General features: G+C 35.7%; 2 protein-coding genes across 3 annotated transcripts in view; one reads left to right on the plus strand and one right to left on the minus strand.

Moving 5' to 3' along the window:
* LOC106871780 (uncharacterized oxidoreductase YjmC) overlaps nt 1-16679 on the plus strand; it is a 30700-nt gene extending 14021 nt beyond the window's left edge. Inside the window, exons 3-12 of one of the 2 annotated variants that reach the window (XM_014918422.2) lie at nt 719-799; nt 1418-1479; nt 3963-4016; nt 4824-4922; nt 6266-6331; nt 7712-7781; nt 8681-8799; nt 9961-10056; nt 12781-12891; nt 16515-16679. In XM_014918422.2, coding sequence (XP_014773908.1) covers nt 719-799; nt 1418-1479; nt 3963-4016; nt 4824-4922; nt 6266-6331; nt 7712-7781; nt 8681-8799; nt 9961-10056; nt 12781-12891; nt 16515-16565 — 809 coding nt within the window. In that variant the 3' untranslated portion in view covers nt 16566-16679. The other variant, XM_014918423.2, reaches the window with a different exon arrangement.
* Nucleotides 14086-22039, minus strand: part of LOC106879607 (junctophilin-1) — a 451733-nt gene continuing 443779 nt past the window's right edge. Inside the window, exon 5 of the mRNA XM_052967386.1 lies at nt 14086-14133. Coding sequence (XP_052823346.1) covers nt 14101-14133 — 33 coding nt within the window. The 3' untranslated portion in view covers nt 14086-14100. The remainder of the gene's footprint in view (nt 14134-22039) is intronic.

Consider the following 22039-nt stretch of genomic DNA (forward strand, 5'->3'; position numbering starts at 1 on the left):
CATATATATATATACATATATATATATACATATATACGATGGGCTACTTTCAGTTTCCGTCTACCAAATCCACTCACGAGGCTTTGGTCGGCCCGAGGTTATAGTAAGAGACACTTGCCCAAGGTGCCATGCAATGGGACTGAACCCGGAACCATGTGGTTGGTAAGCAAGCTACTTACCACACAGCCACTTCTACACTTGATACTTATTTTTTTTTTTCTTAAGTCTCACGCTTATTCTATGGAACTTTTTCGTTGAACTGCTAAGTTATGAGGACATAAATAAACTAACACTGGTTGTCAAGAGGTGTAGGAAACAAACACTAAGTTACACATACATACATGCATTCATACCCATATACATACACACCCACACATACATACATAGCTTCCACACAGTTTCTGTCTCCTAAATTCACTCAGCCTGAGATTATAGTAGAGGATACTTGCCCAAAGTGCTACATAGTGGGATTGAACTCAAAACCATATGGCTGCAAAACAAGCTTCTTGACTCCTCAACCACACCTGAGCCAATCCAGACAAAAACAAAACACAGTGCTTTTGATAAAATAATTTAAATTGTTTATATAAAGAAAGGTTTGATTTTTAAAAATAAATTATTATAAATAATTTGAATTTAGATTTTTTTTTTTTGATAATTCTTTACTAATTTGGTTTTGTTTGTATATAAATTCTCACATTAAAATCTCTGTTGGCAGGCCCCGTGGTTGGAAAATTTTGCATTGATTTGGCTATTAAAAAAGCTAAAGAAGTCGGTGTTGGCTGGGTTTGTGCTTCAGGTAATAATATTTCAGCTTTATTTTGTCTTGTTTTATTTTTTTCTCATAACCCTGCTTCCGAATAATTTTCGAATATTTATCATTTTACCGTCCACTTTTCCATGTTTGCGTGGCTCTGATGGAATTTGTTGAGGCAGATGTTCTATGGCTCGATGCCTTTCAATGTCGGTAACCATTACCTGTTTCTAAGTAAGGTAATATTCCTCTGTTGTCAGAGACGTTTTTTTTGCAGAAGACTGGAAATGAAGAAGGCTCATTTATAATCCTCACATGCTATCAAGACAAGGAGACATTCATCCATGCATCCATCCATATATGCATGTATCTAGGTTGGTAGATAGTCAGATACAACAAGTTTCTTTCAGGTCCCAATCTACCATATCCCTTTATAAGGTTTTAGTTGACTCAGATCTATAATAGAAAATATTTTCCCATGCTGCTGTGTGAAAGGACTGAACCCAGAATCATGTGGTTGGGAAGCAAACTTCTTAACCACACAGCCACATCTGCACTTTTAATACTAATATGTGGTATTGAAATAATTGGGACATTTGCATAATCTCTCAGTAGTTTTGAATATTTTGTATACTATATTCAGTTTCTTTAATATTTTCTAAGGTTCCAATCATTTTGGAATTGCTGGCTGGTACTCAATGAGAGCATCAAATCAAGGATTATTGGTAAGTTTTCAAGACTGTAATGTTTGAAGTTGTATTAGATCTGTATCAGATATCTAGCTATCACTTAATCTTAATTTTGCAGGAATTCTCATTGGATGAAATTTTTTAACTATTTGATCTTTTGGGTATTTTTTTATATTCTTTTACTCTGTTGCTTATTTTAAAGTCAGATACTTATCTTATTGATCACTATTTGTCAAACAGCTAAGTTAGATGACATAGAGAGAGATAAATATGAGGTAGTTATACTAAAGAGAGTTTCTGGTGTTTGTGTTGGCTGAACTGTTGATGCATACACCAAAGTATGTGTATCTGTTCACATAATTCTCTCATGTGGAGAATTTCTGTAACGTCTTACAGACCTTCACTGTGTCACTAATTTATTGGATTTGGAGAATCCGCATCAATTTCTTTTGCTCTTTTTCGATGAAACTAAGTGTTTCTCGGTTTTTATGCAAATTTGTTGGTACATAACCTAATGCACCTATGATGATGGGTACAAGAATTCATAGTCAAGAGCTGTAAGTTCTGCATTAATTTGCTATAAGTGTTTTCTTTTTCCCCGGACCTTTGATTGTACATTCACATCTGCTGGGCAGCTGACCTCTACAACAGTGCATGACTTTTATTCTCTGTCCCATAGAACAATATCAGGTCTGTTATGTTTGCACTGAATTGATGTTTTTATTGGGGTATTCCACCAGTATTCCTTGCTTTCGAATGTATGTCCGTCTGTCTGTCTGTTGTGTTTTTGATCATTTAAATTCTTCCTCTGAAGAAGGAGCTGGTTTCTGATAAAGATACAAACCTTCATCGCTGGAATGTAGATAACAAAAACAGTGTCACATTTTAAATCTGAGAAAAGTCTTGCAGAGTTTTACTGTTCCACTTACAGATTGTATTGGTAATGTGTGAATCAGTTGGCTGATTTCTTTCTCTGAAAATCCAAGCTTATCCAGACTGACAGTTAGGCATTTACTTACAAAATCAAGTGCTCTAATTATTATTGGTATAAATGTAAATTTGTAATCCAGACACAGAAAGTGGTGGTTTCAAAGCAGTTGTCCATTTTTATCTTTCTCTGACTTTCAAAAAGATATTCACATCGGCAGGACAGCTGACCTCTATGATGGTACATACTTTTTCATGTCTGTCCCAAATATTACAATATCCAGCATGTTATGCTTATACTTGACAGATGTTTTGATTGGAATGTTCTACCAGTATTTCTTGTGCTGATATTTGTGTACAAATTCAATAACAGGGGGAGTCTCTATATTTCCGAATGACATTGTATCTTGTTTTTGTGACCATGTCATATAGCATAGGGAGGTAGTACTTTGATGACATTTTCGGGTATGTATATATTTGTTTCTATGTGTGTATGTATTATGTTATTATTCAGTTTTATTTCAAGATTTCTTGCCAATAGCGTAAGAGCTGGTTTCTTACCTTGATTCAAGGCTCCTTCATTGGAATTTCAACATTTTTGTATGTATGTATGTATGTATGTATGCATGCATGTGTGTGTGTGTATGTATGTATGTATGTATGTATGTTATGTATGTATGTATGAATGAATGATATGTTACAAATGCATATAGTATCTCCATCCTACCTTCTCCATTCTTTCCTCTCCTTGTTTATCCTTTCAGTCAGAAGAAGAGTGAATACTCAAAATGTAAAAGACATTTCGCTTTTCTCTCTGTTCCTGAGTATCAACATAATACATACTCTGTTGGTTTGTTTTCTTACTTTGTGTTTGTATTGTATTTTTTGCATATTTGTTGTTGTTGTTGGCACTCCGTCGCTTACAACGTCGAGGGTTCCAGTTGATTCGATCACCGGAACAGCCTGCTCATGAAATTAACGTGAAAGTGGCTGAGCACTGCACACACACGTGTACCCTTAACGTAGTTCTCAGGGATATTCAGCATGACACAGTGTGACAAGGCTGGCCCTTTGAATTACAGGTACGACAGAAACAGGAAGTAAGAGTGAGAGAAAGTTGTGGTGAAAGAGTACAGCAGGGTTCGCCACCATCCCCTGCCGGAGCTTTGTGGAGCTTTTAGGTGTTTTCACTCAATAAACACTCACAACGCCTGGTCTGGGAATCGAAACTGCGATCCTATGACCGCGAATCTGCTACCCTAACCACTGGGTCATTGCACCTTCACACTTTTTTTTGCATAATATATATTAGTATATATGTTTCTATGTGTGTATGTATTATGTTATTTTTGCATAATATATATTAGTATATATGTGTGTGTCTATCTGCATGGCTGAAATGAATAAAAGAATAAGATAAAATATAAACAGTAAAAACTGAATGAAATTAAGGTTTGTGTTACAACTGGTTGAAAATGTTGACTTACCTTACAATATTTTCTTCATATTCTGGTAAAACTTTAAAAAGGAAAACTCCTGCTTTCTCTGTATAACATCACTTTTGTCTATTTCCTTTCTTTTTTTTCTTATAGGGAATGGCATTTACAAACACTTCTCCTCTTTTGGTACCAACACGAGCCAAAAAGGTAGGTATATGTATGTGTGTGTATTGATATTATTGGTATTTGAGCTGATCCTTTTGGATTGGCAAAGATGATACTGACTTGACATCCATAGAAGAATAAAAAGAAAAAAAAGACATGATACACGCGTGGCTGTGTGATAAGAAGTTTGCTTTCTAACAACATAGTTCAACGTTCAGTCCCACAGCATGGCACCTTGGGCAAGCACCTTCTGCTCTAGCCTCAGGCCAACCAAAGGCTTGAGTAGATTTGGTAGACAGAAACTGAAAGAAGCTAGTTGTGTGTGTGTATATGTGTGTGTGCATGCATGCGTGCGTGTGTTTGGCAGTGGCCGTGGTGGCTTATGTCAGGGTGAGTCAGGGATGGTTGTACAGTGTGAAAGATGAGAGAAGGATAGATGAGCTTTGAGGATCAGATGCTATCATAGTAACACCAGAGGTGGCAGAAAGAGAGAGAGAGAGAGAGAGAGTGAGAGAGTGAGAGAGAGAGAGGAATATATATATTTATAGACAGAGAGAGAGATAGGTAGGTAGACAGAGAGATAAGCAGAGTGAGTGATTTATAATGCCAATCAAGTAAATGGCTTTCTCTAGATGCAGTTGAGTGTCTTTGTGTAACATTTTGTAGATTCACTTGAGGATGTCTGTATGTTAACACAAATATGACTATTATTTTTTCATGTAGATGACATCTAAGAATAATTTCTTACTCCACAATTTATTCTCTAATTACCATTATATATTTACAAAATTACCTTGTATTTTATTATTATTATCATGTTTTTTTTTGTTTTTTTTAAATATTTTTCAGCCTGCTTTGGGAACTAATCCCATTAGCGTCGCTGCCCCAGCACAGAAAGATGACAGTTTTGTTCTGGATATGGCTACAACCACTGTAGCTTTGGGCAAGGTGAGTTCACACAGCAGCATGTAAATTTAATATGGATGTTATTGTAACACCTACTATTATGGCCACCACTGTAACAACTTTAGTTGTGGAAGATTGGAGATGAAGAACACCACTTGTATGACAGTGACTCTTGCTTACAACTGTCATGTGATGTAAAGGCAAGAAGGCAGTAACAAACACACACACATACACATGTGTTCAGATATATATATATATATATATATATATATATATATCTATATGTGTGTGTGTATGTATGTATGTAATTTGGAAAAAGTCATTATTTAATGATTTATCAGTGCCCAGCATACTAAAGATACCAAAATGGTTAATTTATATTAAAATTATAATAAGGGTGTTGAATGATTACAACACAAGTCTGCTAGAAATGGACCCCAAATGGTCTATGAACCACTTAGATTATTACTCCAGCACACAAGGTTGTAAGTAAGGAAAATAGACAGTGACGATTTATAAAATAATTTGGATAGTACCAAATCTATAGATTTCACAGTCTGAGTTATTAAAAACCCTTTCTGATCATCAGTGGCAACATACCAAACGTAAATAAATGAAAAATACATTATACATATTGCCATAAGCGCAAATAATGTTCATGCATTTTGCACATATTCACAAATAAAAATCCAAGTGCCTATTTTAATTATGTGTTTGTTTACTCAGAATAGTTCTGCAGTAAATATGTTATAGGAGTGAATTAATATATATTTTTATATGTAATTGGGATAAAATCATTAGTTAATGATTTATCAGTGGCCAGCATACTAAAAATGCCATAATGGTTAATATATATATATATATATATATATATATGGAGGTGCATGGCCTAGTGGTTAGGGTGTCAGCATCATGATCGTAAGATTGTGGTTTCGATTCCTGGACTGGGTGATGCGTTGTGTTCTTGAGCAAAACACTTCATTTCACGTTGCTCCAGTCCACTCAGCTGGCAAAAATGAGTAACGCTGCGATGAACTGGTGTCCCGTCCAGCTGGGGAACACATACGCTATTGAAACCAGGAAACCGGGCCCATGAACCTGGCTAAGCTTTAAAAGGGCGCATTTATTTTTATATATATATATGCATACACACACACACACCTGCATTATGGGCTTGTCTCAGCTTCCATCTATCAAGTTGATTCATAAGGCTTTGGTCAGCTGGGGCTATAATAAAAGACGTTTACCCAAGGTACCACACAAAGTTAAGGGAGTATGGTACCTAAGAAAAAAATAATTTTACATGCCTACATTCTATGCATATTTTATTCACATATATGAATTGTAATGGGAAATAAATGTGTTTTAAAATTTTTTCTTTATAGGTCGAAATTAATCAGAGGAAAGATCTTTCCATTCCAGAAGGTTGGGGAGTTGATTCAAATGGCAAAGTAAGCTGATCTGGTTCCTTATATTCTTGATATTTGAATATTTTGTATGCTTAAGTTCAGATATTTCAAATCCTTTTGGTTACCTTATGAAATCTGTATGTGCTATAGTCTGTATTGTAATCTGCACCATGTGGAGGCGCAATGGCCCAGTGGTTAGGGCAGCAGACTCGTGGTCATAGGATCGCGGTTTCGATTCCCAGACCGGGCGTTGTGAGTGTTTATTGAGCGGAAACACCTAAAGCTCCACGAGGCTCCAGCAGGGGATGGTGGCGAACCCTGCTGTACTCTTTCACCACAACTTTCTTTCACTCTTTCTTCCTGTTTCTGTTGTATCTGTATTTCAAAGGGCCAGCCTTGTCACACTGTGTCACGCTGAATATCCCTGAGAACTATGTTAAGGGTACATGTGTCTGTGGAGTGCTCAGCCACTTGCACGTTAATTTCACGAGCAGGCTGTTCTGTTGATTGGAGTGCCAACACAATCTGCACCTATCACAGCAGTCAATGTGCCCTAGGGCTAAGGAATTTTGGACGTCACAACCACCTTGGTCTGAGACTTCAGTTGAACATAGGATAAATTATGAATTCTGAAGTTCACTTCTATTCCTCCTTCACCATATCCAGTTGAAACTCTTCTCATGTTGCTTTAAGACTCCTGGTCCTCTTTTTCACAAGATTGAGAGCCATTTATGAGATCATAGGAAGATTTATCTACAGATCCTCTTGCTCCTTCCTACCTCTATAGCAAGGACTTTGGGAGCCAAATTCTTTCAGTTTCATGGTTAAACTAACCATATTTCTCATTCTTGTAGATGTGGGCTTCCTTCTTAAATGTATATTTTTTGTAATTTCAGTTTAGAATTTATTTTTATCTAACAATGAAACAGGAAAAGATTTTTAAAAATTAGTGAATTATGCTTTTAATATTTCTCATTTCTTAATATTAGAAGCATAATTTCTTACATTATTCCAGTTAGAATGATGTCTGTTTTTACCATTATTGATTGGGATAAGTTGATTAATGCACTTTGTCTAAAGATACTTGAAATCAAGTAGTCACTACTAGTTTTCTTTACATTTTGTTTGTTTTATGGGCAAAAATCTTCTATCGAAGAAGGAGTCCTTTCTTAACTTTTGCTTTGTAATCAAAATATTGCAAGTGGAACCTTTTTATTCATTCTGTTATTGTTAAAAATATATAAACCCATTAAAAATTTAATGGAATAAATTCTGCTGTCAAGAGCTTTAGTTACTTAGCATCTCCATAAAGCTAAAGATCTGAGACCCTTTGCTATAAGACTTAATAGGATTTTCCTGTTTAACTGTGCTTTTTTAAAAAGTGAAATTATACCTTATGTTACTATATTTGTATTTGACTAGGTTACCAAAAATCCTGCTGATGTTTTTAATAATGGTGGACTATTACCATTAGGAGGTGTAGAAGAAAGTGGTATGCATTATCTTATTCAGGTCTTTTTCAACACCTTAGTTATTTTTGACTCACTTTTCTTATAACTTAGTCCACCAAAACTGTAAATACTTACCACAGAGTAGAAATGACTTGATGCAAGCAGTAAAAGGAGCCTCTCTGCAGTCATTTGATTTGCTAGAAATAGTAGCCAAATCTCTCAGAGATAAAAAAAACCTAGTGGCTCATGATCTTTTGGTCATTGATTCAATTCCAAGACCAGCTGGTATGTTGACCTTAGGCAAGCCACTTCATTTCATGTTACTTTGGGCTATTCAGGTATAAATGAGTATTAGCCAGGTACTGGCACATCAGTCTCTTCCTCCAGCTATCACATCCTGAATGTTCTGTTGAGTTAAGGTTGAGGTGGTCAGGAAGGTGTCTTTGTACGCTAGCAGCTACATAGACACGTACAACAATTAGTGACACCATGGTACATGTAACCAAAATCATACTTGCATAAAAATAATGACTGGTTGTACAGCACTGTACTGCATTGAACTCCCTCAAATAACATCCTATCATCACTTCGCCAATTGTACTAATGATTCTGCCGGCTCGCCAGCTTATTTATAAATATAGTGTTAACGCATTGCACAGTTTAACACTTCCGCATTAGATACCTTTAGTAGAGTCCACTCTAAAGCAAACGCTTGGACTAGGTCTCTAGTTTGAGGAATAACTTTCTCATTCCTTCCGACTAATCTCAGAGGCCCTGTAAAGGGTCATGAGCAGTGCCTTCTCTTATGATTCTTATAAATATAAAGAATGTATATAAAACAGAGTAATTCATCTTATGCTTTATTGGTTCTAAAGTATTTTCCGGAAAAAATATTTTGTTGCTTATTTTATGTCACTATTTTATTTTGTAACTTATTCAGGTGGTTACAAAGGTTATGGCTTGGCATTAATGACTGAAATATTTTGTGGAGTCTTAGCTGGAGCAAATTCTGGACCTAACATTCGATCATGGAAAAACACAACATCACCTGCAAACTTGGTATGTAAAGATTTTTGTTTTCTAGACTTGTGCTATTTATATTAGTAAATTTGTTTCTTCATCCACCTGCCTGAATCTACGACATAAACTTCCTGTTTTAAAATGATCTAAATGAAAATCATCATTATTATCATCATCATCGTTTAACGTCTGCTTTCCATGCTAGCATGGGTTGGACGATTTGACTGAGGACTGGTGAAATCAGATGGCTACACCAGGCTCCAATCTGATCTGGCAGAGTTTCTACAGCTGGATGCCCTTCCTAACGCCAACCACTCCGAGAGTGTAGTGGGTGCTTTTATGTGCCACCGGCATGAGGGCCAGTCACATGGTACTGGCAATGGCCACGCTCAAAAAGGTGTTTTTTACGTGCCACTTGCACAGGAGCCAGTCGAGTGGCACTGGCAACGACCTCACTCAAATGATTTTCTGACGTGCCACCAGCACAAGTGCTAGAAGGCAACGCTGGTAACGATTACGCTCAAATGGTGCTATTTACAGGCCACTAGCATGGAAGCCAGACAGCTGCTCTGGCAATGAACATGCTCGGACAGTGCTGTTAGTGCTCTACTGGCACAGGTGCCAGTCACTGAATATGGTTCAATTTATGATTTCACTTGCCCTAACAGGTCTTCGCAATAATGGAGAGGTTGGCATGGGTGCCAGTCGTCGGATTCGGTTCGATTTCGATTTCAGATTTCAAATTTCAAATTCACTTGCTTCAACAGGTCTTTGCAAGCAGGGTTTTAGTGTCCAATGAAGTAAAGATACGAATTAGTGAGCTGGCTACACTTCTGGCAGAGGTCACAGATTATGCTCTCACTTGCCTTGCCGGGTCTTCTCACGTACTGCATATTTCCAAAGATCCTGGTCACTGGTCTAAATGAAAATTTAATATCAAAATCAAAGTTTTATTTTAATTTATGTTCCAAACACCAGTTTAGTAGTGACAAGTTATTTTCCTAAATCATTCATTATTTAGAAAACTAATTTAAACAATGGCAGTGTGTTTCAACAGAGATCTACTATTTTAATGTTTAAACATAATCTTGCTGATGAGTGGAAATTGATGATCATATATCAGTGAAATTTCAGATGATAGTTGTTAAAAATAATATTGTTAACATCCACATAAACCTTTTCTTTAATTTTCAATTATAGGGACATTGCTTTATTGCTTTGGACCCATCTGTTTTTGCTCCTGGATTCAAAGGACGTATGTCAGATCTTCTTGGTCATTTAAGGAACATGGATCCTGTAAGACTTCATTTTATTTTTGTGTTATTTTGTATTTGTATGTGTGCTGTGTATGTATCTATGTACCATTCAGACCTGGAGTAGTAGCATCTGTCAGGGTCCCAGTAATTAATTAATTAACATATTAGGGCTATGTGATGACTGGATCTGGTAGACTCTGTGGAAGAACCTTCATGGTTTAGTTGAGAGGAAGGTAGATGCTGCAACAAAACATCTTGGTCATCTACTGCATCTGTTTCCATCCCTATTTGTCTTGATCTGGTCTTGTCACTGGATTGAAAATGGTCATAGATGAAAGAGTTGATGGTGTTCAACTATGCATCATATTGATGAATAGTTAGCTCAGTGGTAAGAGTGTTGGACTCACAATCATGAGGTAGTGAGTTTGATTCCCGGACGAGTTTGTGCGTTGGGTTCTTGAGCAAGACACTTTATTTCACATTGCTCCAGTTCACTCATCTGTAGAAATGTGTTGCGATATCACTGGTGCCAAGCAATATCAGCCTTTTCTTTTCCATTGAATGACATTGGTGGCATGGAGAGGGAAGGCGGGTATGCATGGGTGACTGCTGGTCTTCCATAAACAACCTTGCCCAGACTTGTGCCTCAAAGGGTAACTTTCTAGGTGCATCCCATGATCATTATGACTGAAGGAGTTCTTTACCTTTGACTTTTTATTCATCATTTTAAAGTCAGCAAGCAAGTCATTAGTCATCCTTCAGGATGACCAGATGATTGCCGTCGCTCCGACAGACGAACATGGATGTGTGTGTGTTTGTGTGTGTGTACAACGGTAAAGCCATTAAGGACGCCCGATTCCTTTTTCAGCTTTTTCATGATATGAACACAATCTTTGGAAATCACTCGCGGACACATCAAAGTTTATGAAACAAAGTGTGAAGTAGAATATGCTGCCAAGAAGAGGAATTTAAAATGTTTCTTTTTCCTCGCTTAAAATATATTTGGACACCAAGCATAAATAAATACAATTTGTTAAATTCTAATGCAGTCTCGCATTCGAAGAGGAACACTTATGCAAGGGAAGTAACTACATACGTTAATATTTATCTGCCCTTTATGTATTTATTTTGATATGAATGTTCTCGAGATTGAGATTTGTCTCGTGGAAAAGCAACTGTTTTAGTTAGATTAGTTTAATTTTTTTTTGTTGATGCTAATTTAATTAAATTGAATCAGTTTAGTTCAAATATCTATAGTGATGACACTTCTAGCTTGATTCTGGTGAAAAGAAATGGTTGTTTGACAGTTTCTGTCAGTATATGTTGGTTTTTAACATTAGTAAACATCGCAAATTTGACGAGAGGGAACAGTCAATTAAACTGACACCCATTTAGTTTGATACTTATTTTATTGAATGCAAAAAGAGATGTGTTAGAACAGTTTCGCTTTTCGTTTGACATGTAACAATTTCAGTTTTTTGCACTTTCATTTCTGACATTTTACTTTCGCTTTTCCCTCATCTCTGGCTACGATATGGTATGTCTGTGGATGATCGAACTATTAGGAATAGCAGACATATCTTCTTCAACAAATCATAAGGATCAATTTACCCTTTTTAAAAAAAAAAGGCTATTGTCATTAATTTTGAGCAAAATTAAATAAAAGACAAACTATACTTTCGAATGTTTTACAAAGTCCTGCTCTTTTTTGAGTAGATATAACAGACTTTATCCACAACTCTTTAGTATTATCATTCATTGAGATTCCGGTAATCTTCCAGTTTCGAGGGGTAAAAGAAATATTCAAGGGAAATAACTGAACGACTTACCAGTATTATCCGTACTACTTTTTTTCTAAAACAGCATGCGACGGAATTTTAACAGGCAGAAAATAATCTAAAACAGCATGCGATGGAATTTTTTTTTCTAAAAGTTTAAAATGTTTTTTTCTTTTTACAAAACGGAAACGAAATGGTTTGCAGAAGTACCTGACGGAACGGAGTCAAAAACAACAGGCAGAAAATAATCTAAAACAGCATGCGACGGAATTTTTTAAATAAAAGTTTAAAATGTTTTTTTCTTTTTCCAAAACGGAAAATAAGATGTTGTGCAGCCGGTCTTCCACGAGGCATTTTCGATTTCTCATAAGAAACTATGATATTCAATCACGTGTGTGATTTATATATAAACAGTTAACGTCAATCAAATCACGTGATTTATTTATAAACAAAGTAGTACGGATAATACTGGTAAGACGTTCAGTTATTTCCCTTGTAATTTATTTACTTTTTTAACCCCTCGAAACTGGAAGATTACGAGGTTCCTACCACAATTTTCGAACTAAGTGATCTCTGGTGCATCCCTGCCTATGTGTCAGGCTTTGTACAATTTGCTGAATAATACATCAGACTGAAAGAATGGTTTTGGTTGAATGTACTTTTCTAGTCGGGCGCCACTTTTTTTTTTTATTCCTTAAAAAGTATTTTACTTGTAAGTTCGTTTCGTCGCTATATGTAACTATTGAAATGGGTATTAAATTAAAGCGAAAGTTAAAAAAAAAAAAATGCGGAATTGCTGTGGCGAAAAACAAAACGTTCCAAAGCCGATCCTGTGTTGTGCACAACTACACAGACGTCACAAAAATAACAACAAAGAAAAACAAAACCCAATGCCATAAATCAGTTTATCTGGCGCCCAACTGATTCTTTCAATTGTTATTAACACTAATGTTTATTCATTTATTTAATTATTTTGCTAATTCTAGTCTGAGGAAAGTAAACCTGTATTAGTTGCTGGAGATCCAGAAAGGCAACATGAAGAAAAATGTGATAAACTGGGTGGAATTCCTTATCATCCCAATCAGATAACATTTGCTGTAAGTGACCGAAAGGTTTTTATTTTTTAATATTTTTTTTCTTTTAACTTAAAATTTCTCTTTTAAAAGATTTCGTAAGTCTGTATATTTATCTGTTTGCGTGTGATATAGATACAAAGTGTAGTGTTTTCATTATTTTCATATTTATTGTTGAGATTGACTTCCAATCTCAACAATAAATATGAAACTCCTTGGAGATGACACATGTTCAACTATTTCATCTCCACAGTCTTCCCAAATGCTCTTCGTGTAGTGATCTTTGTAATTATATATATATAATATATAATTATATGCATATATCCATACATATATGTACATACCGACATATGTATGTATACATACAAGCATATATCACAGGACATCACAAAAAACGTTAAACACAATGAGAAACGAAAACATAAAGACGAGGACAGAACGAACTTTTTTTCGAACAACGAAAAAAAAAACAAACAAATAGAGAAATGAGACATGCAACATAAAGAATATTACCCATGTATCTGCGGGGCTGAAAATGAAACCAACACAATCCGGGAGAATACAAAAATAGATGTAGGTATACCAAGTAAGCGAAAGGAATATGTAAATGCGTGGAAGCCCCCTTATTAAATGAAAATAGATTAATTCAGTATCCTCTTTTTTTAAATCTTTTCAAATTAATTCTTTTATAATTTTTGGGAAATGTTTCCAGTTTTGGCATTTCTTCGGTATTCGTCGACGACATAAAAACAATAATGTACACCCACTCAAAGACAGATCTGTGGAGTGAAAAATATTTGTTGGTGGACATGAACATGAACTGCTTTGGAAGAAAAAAGAAAGACAAAGCAGTGAAATATCAAAAACTCGGAGATGTGTTTATAGGTTTTATTATTTCATTGGAGAAATATCAGAAATGGATAATAAAACTTTTTCAGAAAAGGTTCATTAGTTTATGATAGTATTAAATGCAGGCATGGCTGTGTGGTAAAAAGTTTGTTTTCCAACCACATGGTTCCAAGTTCAGTCCCATTGCGTGGCACCTTGGGCAAGTGTGTTCTACTATAGCCTCACATTGACCAAACTCTTGTGAATGGATTTGGTAGAGGGAAATAGAAAGAAGCCCGTCGTGTATACATATCTGCGTGTGTGTGTTTTCGTGTCTGTGTTTTTCCACCATTGCCACCACAGATAACTTGTGTTGGTGTGTTTATGTCCCCATATCTTAGTAGTTCAGCAAAAGAAACCAGTGGAATAAGTTCCGAGCTTTAAAAAGAAAAAAAATTCTTGCGGTTGGTTTGTTCAACTAAAACCCTTCAAGGCAGTGCCCCAGTATGACCGTAGTCAAATGATTGAAACAAGTAAAAGAAAGATTAATATAAACTGACTAGTGACTGAGGTTGTTTGAGCTCAGATTAGCTTTGTAATGTCTCCCCTCTTTTTCAACACTCATCTCCTGAATATAGCCTTTATCCACTTTTCCACTGCATTCACTAACCACTCTAGACCCTTACCATGGCTCAGGAATTCCAGGATAGCTGGTCCACTGCCCTACTATTTGTACTGCCAGGAATGTGCTTTAGCTAACAAAGATAACTTTTCATATCTGAACTGAATATGAATGACAGGATCTGTTGAAATTTCTGTATAAATATTTTATTACTTTTTCACTCAGGTTTTTGTTCATTAACTCTTTAGCATTCAAATTGGCCATATCCACCCAAAATAACTTGTTTGATGTTAAGACAGGCCAGATATAGTCTGTCACCTCAGTCCTACAAAGTCATTGTGAGACTAAACAATCACATCATTGAAATCTCAAAGCGACAAGATAATGCATGATTAATTCAAGACAATATAAATAAACAAACATTATATTTGACAGAGTAATCTGAATATTAAAGGGTTAACCCTTTCATTACTAACCCGGCTGAAACCGGCTCTGGCTCTGAGTACAAATGTCTTGTTTTCATAAGTTTTGAATTAAAATCTTCCACCAAATCTTAGTCACAATTTATGCTCCTAACACTAGCTGAATGATAACTAAGTTATTGTACTAAATTCTTTGTTATATTTAAAATTAATTGAAAGAAACAGAGAGCATCTCAAAATAAATACAGTAATGAAAGGGTTAAATCATAATGATTCTTATAAGTTGATTTAAAAGAAAATTAAGCTTATTGTTGTCATGCTGATAGAATCATTAAAGCATCAGGTAAAATGTTAAACAGTTGTAGTGAGATCTTGAATCAAACCTATAATTCTCGGTTGCTAGGTCAGTGCCACACATAGACCACATTTTTGTTATGCAATCTGTCCTGATTATCAACCAACCGGCTTACAGCGTTATCATGCCATATTACAAACATCACCTGCAGTGTTGTTGAATTTCTTGTGCTTTTCTTAGTATTTAAAGCAAATTCATGTCAAGAACAACCACAGAAGTTTGAGAGCCACCCCAGAACACATACCTTCATCTCTCACTGAGTAATACTGAGTTTATCTTTGGTGAGTCCAGCTAGAAATGAAAGGAATTCTTCTTCATACTTGCAGACCAACTCCTACCTGCTTCTCAAACCTTACTAGTTATTACTATGTATAAATGTTACACTGAAGTATCATTTCTAATCTCCTACATCACTACCAGCAGTCATTAGAAGGTTATATTCAATTGTTCTCATGTTCATTAAATCTTATAATAAAAATGTACTACTATGTTCACCTCTGTTCATTGTGATACAACACAGCTAAAACATTACTTATAAATATTCACCAGTGAATCTCTGAATATTGTAATGAACATAACCTTTATAGCACAGCACAATATTTCTTTCAGCCCTCTACTTCTAATTTCGAATCCTCCTAAAGTACATTAAATTTTATAATAAAAATATACTTATATGTTCAAGTCTGTTCATTGTGATACAACACAGCTGAAACATTACTAATAAATATTTACCCGTGAATCTCTGAATATGGTAATGAACATAACTTTTACAGCACAATTCAATATTTCTTTCAGCCCTCTACCTTCTAATCTCAAATCCTGCTAGAGTACAAATCAAGTACTAAGGCCCTGAGGTCTCGACTAACCCTCTTTCCCTCAAAGTTGTTGACCTTGTACCTAAATTCGAAACCATAAGGTATCAGATTTGTCTTTTATACTTCTTGTCCAGTTGCTGCTGTTTTTCCGAGTGAAGATTCTCTTAATTGTTTTGGTATCAGCTCATCTGAAACCCTAACCCTAACCTTGGTTCTATGATACAAACTTCCAGATTGAAAGCGACTTAAGTCATAATCCTCCATCAAAATTCCATGCTAACTTGTATTACAAACACTGGCCTACTATCAACAAAGTTATTCCATAAAGATTTTTCATCATTTTCAAAATTAATTGAACATAGGCTGCATATCTCACCAGAAATATGGTATGAAAAGTGTTGATAACAATCCTTAATTTGACTTCTCCTTTTAACTCTTATGTTTTATGCTTACAAAACATTGGAAATTTATTTTATTACTTTCATTATTTACATACTGAGAAAATAAAAACATTTTATGTTGGTGCTGAGAAAATAAAAGCATTTATGTTATTTTAGTAGATTCTTACATATTTTCATCATTATTTGTTGTTATTGTTGTTGCAGGAAAAGTTGGCTGATCAGCTTGAGATTGCTCGAATGAAACCAAAAGCCTAATCCAAGAAGAAGGAAAAAAAAAATCTTCTCTCTATTTCTACAAACATCGAATTAAATTGACCAGAATTAATCATTTGATAAATATTTTTTTAATAAATTCTTTTGATAAGTGAATTATATTCATTTCTGTTTTATATCTGCTTATAAACATTCTGTGTAGATGTGCAGTTTAGAAGTTCACCTCCCAACCGTATGGTTTTGGTTCAATTCCACTGTAAGTCACCCTAGGCAAATGTCTTCTACCTTGGCAGAAAATTAGGACCTATGAGAGAGAGAGGTACAAAGGAGACATTGTACCTAGGTTAGAGAATTTCCTGTTATCTTAGAAAATGCCAGCCTATTTTGTAAACTAGTATTCACATTTTGAAGGAAGCCTGAAAGAAACTGTACTAATTAATAGAATTTTTCTTTGATGATCAATGTCTTGTGCATGAAATTTGGTAGATACATACATTTGTGTGTGTTGGCACTCCGTCGCTTACAACGTCGAGGGTTCCAGTTGATCCGATCAGTGGAACAGCCTGCTCGTGAAATTAACGTGCAAGTGGCTGAGAACTCCACAGACATGTGTACCCTTAACGTAGTTCTCAGGGATATTCTGTGTGACACTGTGACAAGGCTGACCCTTTGAATTACAGGCACAACAGAAACAGGAAGTAAGAGTGAGAGAAAGTTGTGGTGAAAGAGTACAGCAGGGTTCGCCACCATCCCCTGCCGGAGCCTCATGGAGTTTTAGGTGTTTTCGCTCAATAAACACTTACAACACCCGGTCTGGGAATCGAAACCGCGATCCTGTGACCACGAGTCTGCTGCCCTAACCACTGGGCCATTGTGCCTCCACACATACATACATACATACATACATACACAAGCATCAAATCACTTCAAGGGTAAAGAAGATGCTTTAGAGAAAGGCATGAAGTTACCAGAAAAAAAGTATAGCTATGGATATAACTATTGTATAATTGATTAGGATGAGAAGTAGCACTATTAATACCATTATTCTACATTATACTTCTGAAGGAGACTTATCTACATAAGACTAAATCCCTCTACCTAGCATATGTCAAGCTGGAGAAAACCTTTGATACTTTCCACATTCTATAACCAGATGGCTCCAAATGAAATCAAGGGTAGCTGGAGGGTTTATGAGGGTTATATCAGCTATGTATGTAGGTATAGTTCTAAAGTGAGTCAGCTGTAAGTTCAGGGGACATTAGGGTTCAGTTCTCAACCCCACTCTGTTTATTGTTCTTAGGGCCATAACAGAGGTTCAAGAATGGCTATATATGGTAATTCCTTCCTGTATGCTGAAGGCATAGTATTTATAGGTAAATCTGAAATAGACTGAGAGAAAGAAATTCCTGACATAAAAGCAAATCATAGACTTGAGAAAACCTCGAAATTAGCAAAGGCTAAGGTTTTAGTAGGGAAGAAGGCCATCATGGAAGAAGGGAGAAAATTAATACAGTATAGTCACCATAAACTATGGCTGCACAAGAAGTGTAGTGAGATTATTGATATGTTAACAGAGAAGATAGATTTCACTGTTGTAGATACATTATGAAATCTCCTTCCAGTACACAGGCAGTCAGCAGTAAGATTTCACATAAAATAGATTCTTTCAATTGTTTGGAAGGCTTCCCAGTAGTCGATTGACCTTTGTTTCCTTAGATGGCTTAACTAGCAATGGAGGTGGGTGCTCTGAAAGAATAGTAGCCTGTGTAAGAATAGGGTGAAAAAATTTCAAGAAGTTTCTGCCTCTGCAAATAAGAAAAGGTTTCCCTCTCTCAGAGTGAAGGCAGATTGTATGCAGGTTTTATATGATCAGCCATCTCCTCTAATAATTAAGTCACGTTGATAAAAAAGAAAAAAGAAAAAAATGTCCTGTCAATAACTGGTAGGGAGTCTTTCAGGTATTTGGAAGAATTTTTGCCATTTGTGCACTTATTGCTGATCGCTCTCGTGCAGCGCTATGTGGTAACAAGACATGAGCCTTGCATGCTGAGGATGTGCAAAGATTGGAAAGAAATGAAGTGAGCATGTTCTAATGAATGTGTAATGTTAGTTAACATGAATAATAGAACACAAGTGAATTGAGAGAAAAACTGGATATAAGGGGAGTCAGATGTAGTATGTATCAGAGAAGACAGTTCTAGTATAGTTGTGATGTGTGCAGGATGGCGTTTGTGTAAAGTGCTGGGTGGGGGAAGGAGTTGAGGCTGTGGAAGACTTAGGAAGACATCTCAAGAAGCTAAACCTCAGCAGAATGATGACAAAGGACTGAGATGCAGTGCTAGAGAACAGCAGTCAAAGTATGATGAAACAAGTCATTTAACAGAAATTACAATTTATCCACTTATTAGAATCAAAAGTTCACATATTGTTGTATCTCCTGCTTAATGTTAGCTACAGTTTATTGTTACCAAAAAGGATTCATCTCAAAGTAATCGTAAGTGGCTACCATTTGCTTGTAACTCAGTTCATTTTTGTCATTAACATGTTTACATTTTGTTTCTGAAACCATCTCTTTCACTTTCTTTGTCCTTTTTTTCTACTTCCTTCTCTCGTTCTCCATTCTTCTATCTCCCTTTTACCATTTTTCTTTCTCCCCTTTTGCTATCTTTCCCATCCTCGCTCCACTTTCCTTCTATCTCTCTCTTCTGTTTTCTGTCTGATATTTTCTTCTGTCCTAGAATACTGTCTTTCCTTTTCTAATGATGCTCTTATCCACATGTACTCTCTCTTTTCAGACCCATTCATACTTGAGGTCAATTCATTACTAATTGTCTCCATCACCTCTTTTCTTCAAAGGGCTTATGGACTAAAATGAACTATTTTCATATAGCAATTACCTCTTTATCCATATTCATGACTTGTCTATATTCATGACACTGGAAACTCTGAGTTGATTCTCTTTGCTCCTTATCGTCTAAATTATTCAAATTACTCTAGACCAAGTGCCTTCTTGTCTCTAAACAATCAAAACACTTAACCCAGAGAATCTTTTGGTTTTGAGATTGTCTCCCTTACTCATTTCTAGTCTCTTGCAATTTCGTCAAGGCTGTTTAATCTTCTCTTGAAGGGAAGATTTAATTTCAAGAAATCAGAAATGGAAAAAAATCCATGCTAGCAATTTCGTTGCAGGAGCATATCCGAAAACGAAGTGATGTGAACGATATGAAAACACAAGTTCTGTTATATTTGACATGTCGCAAAGCTCACAGCCTAAGAACCATGCAGTTGTTGAGTAGTATCCAAGAGATAGAAGAAGACCATTCAGAAGAGCTCCAAGGCGATGGAAAGATAAGATAGCAAAAAAAATTCGGGCCGAATCGAAGAAAAAAAGTGCAATCAAGGAAAGAATGGGAGCGCATTTTGACTAGCGATGTTTCACATCTTGTGGTCTAATTGATAGAGCGATACATGCTTAAAAGTGTTTACACACACACACACACACACATTTTTTTTGTTACAGACTTTGGCAAAATAACGATTCAGAGATTGAAATAAATAAACAAAACGGTAGAGAAAGAGAGAGAAAAGAAATTAAAGGGGGATAACTCTAAATTACATTAACCCAAAAGCAATTATTATAAAAAGAGAAGTAAGCGCGACACACTTGATAAAACAAGTTGTTTTAATATATAAACGGTAGGAGGTATTCTCAGTAATAACAATAAGGCGAGCTACTGTTTGCTTGCTTGAAATGTCAAGAAAACATTGCAAGTTAATTGTGTATCCAAGAGACTCAAACCAGCTGGTAAGAAACAACAATTTGCTCACTTTACAAACTGAAGTAGTGAATAATTTTCCCGTAATTATATCAAAGAAAAAGGTGGCAGAATCGTTAGTACGCCGGACAAAATGCTTAGCAGCATTTCGTCCGTTGTTACATTCTGAGTTCAAATTTTGCCGACGTCGACTTTGCCTTTTTATCCTTTCAGGGTCGATTGAATAAGTATCAGTTGAGCCCTGGGGGGGGGGGGGTAACATGACCGACGTATCCCCTCCCCCTAAATTTCTGACCTCGTGCCAAAACTCGAAATCAATTACATAAAAGGAAGCTATATAGTAAATTTATATTCACTTTTTATTTATTTTGCTGTAAATAACAGAAGTGAGCTCGTACGTTAAAAATTAGTGCACTCGCACAGCAGAGTTCAGAGTTTATCTGTGTTGTGTGACTTCACTCTGTATGTTTTAGCTTCATTACTATGATAACAGTCTGGATATTTATTTATTCGACCACGTATATGACAAGCTTCTTACAGTTTCTGCCTACCAATTATACAAACTGGGCTTTGATCAGCTCAGGGCTATGGTAGAAAATACTATGCATTGGAACTGAAACCAAAAACCATGTATTTGGAAAGTGAAATACTTAACCTCAAAGCTATGCTTCACACACACACACACACACTATATGTATATATAAATAAATATATATAAACACACACACACACATATACCTATATCTATCTGTCTGTCTATCTGCATCGTTAGAAGCTTTTCTCATTTCTTATTTCATTCATTTTTCTGTTTATGTATTACAATGCTTCAAGCAAACTACAATGCTCTTCTGATATGTGCGCGTGTGTGCATGTGTGTATTTATGTGTATATATATTTATATATGTATTTAAGTGTGTGTGTATGTATATACACACACACACACACACACAAATATCTGTGTAACATTCTCGGTTTTTTTTCCGTCCTTGTTTTCGTATGCATTCACTGCTTTCTTCCAAGGAATCTAATGCTCTTAGCATAGTTTTTCCTTGGGGCTGGCCAGATGGGAGCAATCTCGAGTATAACTAGCCGAAATTGCAAAGATAATCTGGAACTCGACTGAGGAAAGAAAACTCTGAATGAATCGTCCTTGTTTTCTTTGTATTGTCTATCTGGATGTTTTGTTGTCCCTTTTTTGTATCACCTGTCTGGATGTTTTGCGTTCTTGTCCCATTTTGTATTTTTTATATATAAATAATGTATAGATAGACACACACACACACACTTTTATGTATGTATATATATTTATTGTTTTCTTGGCACTTGTTTCACTGGGGCCACATCCTTGAAGGTTTTTGTTATACTAATTGATCCTAGTATTTATATTTTTTTGAATCTGGGTACTTACTCTCTCAGTCTCTTTTGCTGATTAAGTTAAGTACCATAACGCACTGGTCATCCAAGGACAGGGCAATAGTAGAAGATACATCCCAAAGCTGCAGTTCAGTGGGATTGAATCTGTAACCATGTGCTTACAAAGTTTTATATATATATATGTGTATGTGTGTGTATTATGTGTGTATGTATATATATATATATATATATATATTGCATCCTTATTTTTCCTACCAATTTATACATGAACTACTATTGAACTACAAAAGCTCAAAGACAATATAATGTAGGGGTATATTTATTTTTTTTATATATTATTGTTTTATATATTATTTTCTTCATTTT

The sequence above is a fragment of the Octopus bimaculoides genome, chromosome 4 (assembly GCF_001194135.2).
Source record: "Octopus bimaculoides isolate UCB-OBI-ISO-001 chromosome 4, ASM119413v2, whole genome shotgun sequence".
Taxonomy (NCBI): domain Eukaryota; kingdom Metazoa; phylum Mollusca; class Cephalopoda; order Octopoda; family Octopodidae; genus Octopus; species Octopus bimaculoides.